Genomic DNA, 8,707 nt, shown 5'->3' on the forward strand with positions numbered 1-8,707 from the left:
CGTAATCAAAACATTTCATTGAGAAGAAAAAAAACAAAAGATTGGAAACAACGTCGAATTAATAATTGTGAAAGTTATAGGGCTTTGAAACTTATACTAATAAAAACATTGAAGTTTCCATGACAAAATTAATTACTAAAGTTGAAAACTATAACAATAAAAATATTGAAGGTTCAATGGCTAAATTCAGAAGTAAAGTTTGTATTTAGAAGATAATTCTGAAATCAAAAAATATGATGGTGACAAAACCAAAAAGACTTTTGAAACAAAATCGAAATTACAATTGAGAAAGACATGGTGGTTCGAAACTTATGTTAATAAAAAAACTAAAGGTTCAATGAAGAAATTAAGAAGTAAAATCGAAACTTATACTAGTAAAAATACTAAAGTTCAACGACTAAATTTCTGAAATAAAGTTTAAAGTTTTTTTTTTGTTTCTTTTTAATTAAGGATTGCATTAAAGAAAAAGGTTTCCAAATATACAGAGAATTCTGACATGAAAAGATCTCATTGAAAAATAAACTAAAAGATTTTGGAAACAAAGTTGAAATTACGATTGATTGAGGAAGTTATTGTGGTCTTGAAACTTATACTAACAAAGACAACTGAAATTTAATGTATGTTTGAAACTTATACTAATAAAGAAAAATAAAATTTACACAAAATTGGTTAAAAGACCAAAATCAACAATTTCTGGGTGAAAAGGACATTTAGATTTTGATACTGTTTAAATGGACAAAAATGTAAAAATAGCCAGGATGTAAACAGTTTCATCCTGCCCATTTTCAAATACCTTTTCTTATTTTTAATTTACATCAGGATGCATCCAGTTTCATCCTTGCTATTTTCTAAATTTAAGTCAGGATGAATCCAGTTTCATCCTTGCTATTTTTTTGGTGTCCATTTCACCCATATTAATTTTTACTCGTCCATTTGAACCATGTTTTAAAAATATTTGGACAAATGACCCATTTTTCGTAAAATTTAATGTATAGTTGAAATTTATACTACTAAACAGTGATGGTTATAGCATCGTCCGCCCTTAAACTAACAAAGACAACTAAAATTTAATGTATAGTGGAAATTTATACTAATAAAGACAATTAAAATTTAATGTATAGTTGAAATTTATACTACTAAACAGTGATGGTTATAGCAGCGTCCGCCCTTAAACTAACAAAGACAACTAAAATTTAATGTATAGTGGAAATTTATACTAATAAAGACAATTAAAATTTAATGTATAGTTGAAATTTATACTAATAAAGACAATTAAAATTTAATGTATAGTTGAAATTTATACTACTAAACAGTGATGGTTATAGCAGCTTCCGCCCAGAATATTCTATGATCAACTCGTTTCGAACCAAAAGAGAAGATAACCTATCATACTACCATAGGAAAAGACAAATACAAAACCCACTTCGAAATGTCATATATATAGCAGCTAGGAGGACACAACGTCATAGCGGAACATCCAGGAGAAGGTGACTGGCTGACGATATCTCATCTAAATCACAGCATTTGAAGCAGTAAATTCCATCTTTTCATTCTAGCTTCTGCATAAGCACCGACGGAAACTACGCCAATTCGGTTATCAATCGCTCTTTCAGTACGTATTTACCCATTCCACATCCATCTGTTTTTTTTTCAATTACTTCTGACACAATCCACTAGGGTTCACCATATTATCTCATCCTTATAATCCATCTATTTTTGTACGCTCTCTAAAATAGAGCTGGATATTGCTTTGAGATGTCTACCATGTCACCTAGCTATAACACATGCAATGGACCGAAAACTCTGGCTGTATATAATACCTAAAAAATGTAAGTTGCAACTGTAGATATTCAGCATAAATGCTCATAAATAAGTTGCAACGACCCATCAGTCATCATTTTGAGACTGAAAGAGCACAAACACGCAAAATAAGAAAGGCAAATTATATCAATCATGTGATTAACTAATTACTCGTATTTTGCATTTGGTAACATTTAATCGATTAAGATCAGTAAATATATTTAGTACTCGTTTTGGTATTTGATTGGGGCATCCCTCCTACCACACCTACTCATTAAATGTTATCACATACAAGTTCTTATTGGTCTTACAAGTGCAAGTATATGTATGGATCTGGTTTCAGTAAGTGAAGCAAATAAGAGAGCGTTGCAGAAAAAATTCTGCTTGAAACACACAGGAAGAAGTACTAAGAGCTCGTAGCTAACTGGAAGTACGTAATGTCTCAGACAACACCAAACCACACACTGGTAGTATCCGGTTGGGCAGGTCATGATAGATCTGGAAAAGTAACACCTTTCACCTTCAAAAGAAGGTACCCCATTTTCCATTTTATTTTTCTTGTTCGAAAATGTAAGTTAACCGTACACGAATGAATGAATCTATGCAGAACTGCGTTCTTATTCTGATTCTTTTGCGTTTTTTATATTTTTGCTAGAGAAAATGGGGTAAATGATGTAACGATTGAGGTGTTATACTGTGGAATTTGCCATACAGATATTCACCACTTGAAAGATGACTGGGGCATCACTAGATACCCAGTTGTCCCTGGGTATGTACATAACCATTCTGAATATTTTCAATTTTATGTCTCATTTTTATTGTTTCCTTTTTATATCTTCGCATTTCCTGGTTTTTGAACTCTAAAATCATGCAGACAATGGAACTTGAATATTATTTTTTGCTTCTTTTTTGGTGGAAAATATTATTCTACAGAGTAGATCTGCAAGACTGCAACATTATTTAATACTAAATTTAGTACCGACAAAGAAAAACATCCGTAGAAAATACTGTTCTTCAACTGTTTGGTGTGCCCATACTAAAATTTTATGACATTCTACTTCAGGCTTAGACCTTAGAGTTAGGAAATCCAGTCTCACTAAACTGCAGGCTTTTCTTGATTATGTCTAAACAAAATTTCAACTATTAACTTATTTTCTGGCATGAATTAACAAATTAATTAGTTGAATTACTGTCTGTAGGCATGAAATTACGGGTGTGATTACAAAAATAGGGAGCAACGTGAAAGAGTTCAAAGTTGGAGATAGAGTCGGAGTTGGATGCTTAGCATGTTCTTGTTTGGAATGTGAATACTGCAAGGATTCTCAAGAACAGTATTGCGAGAATCATCAGTTTATTTACAACGGCATCTTCTGGGATGGAAGTATCACCTATGGTGGTTACTCCAAAATGCTTGTTGCTGACAGAAGGTATCCCTGGTTATCCATCCATACTAGCTTTTTCACATTCCAACAGATAAAATGATCAATTTCTTTTTCTTGTTTTCCTATGCTGATCTACGCTTATCTAAAGATTTAAACTGTTTTGTGATGTCGGTTGGATGATGGTGTGAAGGTATGTGGTTCACGTTCCAGAAGGTTTGCCAATGGATGCAGCAGCACCATTGTTGTGCGCCGGGATAACAGTGTTCACACCATTTAAAGACTACAACTTACTCGAAGGCCCAAGTAAGAAGATTGGAATAGTGGGGCTAGGTGGTCTCGGTCATCTTGCTGTTAAATTCGGCAAGGGATTTGGCCACCACGTTACTGTCATAAGCACCTCTCCTTCTAAAGAGGCAGAAGCTAAAGTGCGCCTAGGTGCCGATGATTTCATTGTCAGCACTAACTCAGAAAAAATGCAGGTTCGTTACTTACTCTTCCAGCTGGCTTGCTCTTACAGGGAATTCATATCTTATTGCTAAGATTATGTTCTCTGATGGTTGTGGATTGTGATAAAATGTAGGCAGGGAAGAGGAGTTTGGATTTCATAATTGATACAGTTTCAGCTGTACATTCATTGGGCCCAATTTTAGAACTTCTGAAAGTTAATGGGGCTTTAACCATTGTGGGTGCACCAGCTGAACCAATGGGCTTGCCTGCCTTTCCTATGATTTTTGGTAAGAACCTGCAGCATGTTTTAGTCTCTGGAGAGTTTTGCCTTATCTTAATAAATATATCTCTCAATGATTGATTGTAGGCAAAAGATCCGTGAGAGGTAGCATGATAGGAGGCATGAAAGAGACGCAAGAAATGATGAATTATTGCGTGGAGAAAAATATCACTTGTGACATTGAAGTCGTGAAGACAGATGAGATCAACGAGGCACTGGACCGGTTGGCTAGGAATGATGTTCGTTATCGTTTTGTGATCGACATTGCTGGTGCAAAGACTTGCAACGGTGCATGAGTGACTGGATGACGGATCTTGACATATATCTACTTTTATCTGTGTTTATTTGCGTATTTAAGTTTAAGACTTGTTATTAGTAATCAAACAATGCACTTCAATTAATGGCCATGATTAGCTCACCTGATTAAGCTTGATTACCACTTATTCTGAGCATTTGGGAGGATGCGTATAAGGCAACACAAATGCAGCCGCAATAATAATGTGGCAATAATAATAATTCACCTGAAAAGTCTGACCTTTTGTAGGAGTCAATAACAAGAATGCGATGATGATCTCGCCAATGAGCTTTTAAATGAAACGTGGAGAAATAGAAACAAACCGTTATGGGTCTTCGACAATTTTACTACTCCCATGTGGTATCGACATTCTGACAAGTCTACCAATTTTTGTTTTGCAAGCTTGATGCGAGGGTTTTGATATATATCTGATCCTAGTTTGATCCACATGGACAGGCAAAGTACTAAACTAGACTCCACCTGTTTCTAGATGGGTCCCATCTTAACTAAGATTTTTGCCAAATGTGTAATGATTTGTTTAACATTTGTTTTAGTTAGCAGGATTGGCATTGCAGTACACTAAGATTGAGTGAAAGCAATAACTTAATTCTCATTCTCAAAGAGAAATTAAAGGAAGAAAAAAGATGGAGAAGAGAAGAAGCAGTGGCAAAGAGGGAAAAGAGTGAAAGCAATAAATGGTTGGTTTTAGTTAAACAACCAAAATTCCGCATACTATTATACTCTTGGAAGTTTGGTAGTTACCCAACCCCCAACATGGTCTCTTTACAGAAATTTGTCACTGTATCACGCAAATTGTTACTTGCGCAGCTTTTTACCAAAAGACTATTTTTCTTCTGCCTGTTGTGCTTTGACAGGCACACTATTGAGATGGGAGTCATTAGACATGCGGACATGGTATTATTAGCACATCAACATTCTAGATTGTCTTTGAAAGACAAGTGTAATGGTTTTTTCATGGTGTTGTTAAATTCACGAAAAGAATGTGTTACCCAATGAGTAGATAGGGAGGAATAATGGGGAGTAATTTAGTTTTCAGCAATGGTACATGAAACCTGAATATGATTTATTTTTTTTTTACGTTTGTAATATCTCGATATATTAATAATATTTTTTGAGTACAAACCTTTCTGTCTTTCTTTGGTGTCGTCTAGTAATAGAATTCTAATTCACAGAAAAAAACCTTTAGGTTTTATCCGGACCAATATAAAAATAATTAAATTTACAAGATAATAGATTCTTTAAATTCCCAATATAAATCGACTGACGTGTATCTTAATGAAAGTTATTATGACGCCCTATTAAAACTGGATTCCATAATGTTTTTCGCATTTCCTCGGCTATGGTTGATTTCTTCACGCCTCTGAGTAAAGATATCGTATCCATGTTGTTTCTCTGAACTTTGATTAAATTCATGCCTAAAACAAGGGTTATTAATATTAGCCGGGGTGTGGCTGGTATTTTTGTGAATTTTAGAAAGGTGATTTTATGTTGTACCGTGTTGTGTTGTGCGTTAGTAGCATCGTGTTTGGAAAACTAATATATAAAATTGTTCTGAAACTAACAAAGTATAAAAATTTTTTTGGTAAATTGCCAAATTAAAATAATGGTGATGTAGTTCATAATATTTTATTAATATATGATGATTGTAAATTATATTAGTAATTAGTTTTAGAAATAGACATGTTTCAAGAATCAATTTTAAATACTCTAATAATAGTAAATTACTCCCTCCGTTCCCATTATATAAGTGGAGAAGTGAGTTTCTCTTACGATGGGTTTGGATGTAGAATTTTAAAAGTGGAATTTATGCGTCCAGGGGATTTGGTAGAATTGTGTTTCCCTTTGTATGTTTGGTTGTCCGAATCCTTAGAATCACGTTTCCTACGGAATTCAGTTTTCCAGCAAATCCTCCATATGGAGTCCGACCCTTCCCCCCTAAGAATTGCTGGGAAACTTATCAAAGGATTTATGGACCCACTTTTTTTTAACTCTAATTTCCATATGTATGCAATTTTATGATTTTAGGGTAATGCCAAACGGTACAAAGACTTTAATATAAGAAAATTTTATAAATTCTAGGAATTTTTATTGAGTTACCAAACACACGTGGAATTTACATGAATCCCAGAATTTGTAATCCCAGGGGATTATAAATTCCTGGAAACGGTGAATTCTGCAAACAAACCCACCATTAGAATAAGAATTTTTTTGATTTCCTACATTTCCATCCTCTTTCCTGTTTTATCCTTTGTACAATTTCCAACACTAGAAACATTAACTTAATTGTGGTGATAACTACCTATAATAAATAAGAAAAATATATGGAAAAACCCATCTTGGAATTGAAAGTCTGCCTATCTAATGGGACTACAAATTTTTACAACTCTGCCTTTATAATAGGGACAGAGGGAGTATATTTTAATTATGATTTATTTAATTAAATAAGTATAAGAAAATAAGTATTTTGATATTTTATTTATAATAGACCTGGTTCGGGATGTTTTCGCTGACATTTGTTACAAGGCTGGTGTACCTACTAGGAAAGAAGTAGATCTGGGCTTCTTGTCTGATGGAGGTAATGCGTTGAGGCATGCTGATGTACTTGTTTAAAATTGGGAGAAGGGAAAGATGTTTGTTTAGACGTCACTGGTGTCTCACCCTTCACAGGGGGCGGAATCAGATCTTTTATTCTCGGTCAAGCTATTTCTCAGGCTATTCAACGCAAGCGCACTAAGTATCTGAACAAGTGTGTGGATCATGGTTATGGTTTTGGTATCCTGTCCTTTTCTACTTTAGGGGAGCTTGGCGAAGATACTATTATCTTTTTGAAAAGATTGAAGAATTGTTTAGCGAATAATGTGCCAAACGCTGGTTCTGGCAGTTTTCTTTTTCATAGAACATGGGTGGCCATTTAGAAGGGTGTTAGAGCTTAGCTTGTGACCAGACTCTCATCCAATCTCTTGTAAAGTTTGATTTTATTTATTATTTAAAAAATAATAATCTTATATATTTATATTTAGATGTTATTATTATAATTGTCGTACTGTTATTTATTGTTTCAGAAAAAACTAAAAATAGAGGGACAATATTGAAGTGGAAGTATAATAATAAGAGTTTTCAATATTGAGGGTAAATTTTTTTGGTGCTATTAGAATTCTACTTACCATAACTCAAATTGTAAAGGGTGCCATTTGATAGTGAACATATTATATTACCTTTCCCTAATAAGTAAACCTAAAAATCTAATAAACTTAAACCTATATGTCCCCTTTTCATTCATTTTTAAAATCTATAATCATTTCGCCCCTCTCCTTTCTAAACTTAGCGCCTCTCTTCGTCCCCTTCTTTCATTTTTCAACTCAATTAACTGGTGATTGTTCGATTTGAGAACTTTAATTGTTGTTTAGCTTTTTCTAAAAATATGTCTCGTGAGAAAAAAGATCAAATTAGTTACAATTGATCCTAATATCGTAGATAAACTCAAAGATAAAGAGTATTTGAAAAGGAAGGAAAAAACAACTGGTGAAATCGGAAGAACAAAAACCAAAAATGGCCCCAGTTAAAAAATAAGTAAACTAGACACTCGTTTGTACTTGCTAGTTTGTGTAGTGTTTTGATTATTAATGTAGGTCAATAATAATTGCAGTACCAGGATTATCATGGTATCAGATGATAGACCACGACGATTTTTTTATATACATGTGTGTTGTAGGAAAAATCGTTATGATATATAATTAGGGACAATGACGACCCTTTTCTTTTTTTTAGGATACGCGATTATCAGATTTTGGATCATCGTGGTCGACTATTTTAAACCATGATGACCCAAATAGTGTAAAATATATCGGTGCCTTGAGTCGTCATGGTTTATGATTCTATCATGATAACCTATAGTATTACCCTAACGACTCTTCTTTAGTCCTTGGCGATTATTGAGTTAAAAAATCCATAAATTTTTCCTGAATTTGCAGAGGATCATCATGGTATAACTATAAAGTCATCATGGAAAAATTGAAAGTCGTTATGACGACTCTTGTGTTAAGACTATGAATGTTAGTTTTAATTTTTCAGTTTGTTTTATATTGTATAGTATTAAGAGATTAAAAAAGAAAAACTACACATCCCCACACCTACTATATAATCTCCCAGCAATGATAAATTCTTAGAGGTTGGTCCGTATGTTGAAAAATGTTCGAAAAAGGTTTTTTTTTACCCGTAAACTCATATAACAAGCACTCTTAGGATTCCTATTATTCTTCCTCTTATATTCCATATGTGAATTCGATGATGATGAAGGTAGGGAAGAGGAAAATCTCCCAGAATAAGGTGTCGGTTATGAAGAAGGGAATTCAAATGGTGAAGAAGAAAAAGATGGTAATGAAGTTAATAGTGGTGATGATGGTGAAGATAAGGAAGAGAAGGAGGTGGAAGAGATGAGGTGGTGGTAGCAGAAGATGAATCAAAAACCAATGAGGACAAGAG

The 8,707-nt window shown here is 33.7% G+C and overlaps 1 protein-coding gene across 1 annotated transcript; it reads left to right on the plus strand.

The window, feature by feature from the left end:
- Window positions 1-1,456: 1,456 nt before the first annotated feature.
- LOC113288984 (probable cinnamyl alcohol dehydrogenase 6) lies at window positions 1,457-4,348 on the plus strand. Its single transcript, XM_026538145.1, has 7 exons — window positions 1,457-1,612; window positions 2,144-2,332; window positions 2,456-2,569; window positions 3,000-3,227; window positions 3,373-3,661; window positions 3,763-3,916; window positions 3,997-4,348. Exons 2-7 carry the CDS (start codon window positions 2,238-2,240, stop codon window positions 4,203-4,205), a joined length of 1,089 nt encoding a protein of 362 aa, XP_026393930.1. The 5' UTR covers window positions 1,457-1,612; window positions 2,144-2,237; the 3' UTR covers window positions 4,206-4,348.
- The last annotated feature ends 4,359 nt before the right edge of the window (window positions 4,349-8,707 follow it).

This window comes from Papaver somniferum, chromosome 6, assembly GCF_003573695.1.
Source record: "Papaver somniferum cultivar HN1 chromosome 6, ASM357369v1, whole genome shotgun sequence".
Lineage (NCBI taxonomy): Eukaryota > Viridiplantae > Streptophyta > Magnoliopsida > Ranunculales > Papaveraceae > Papaver > Papaver somniferum.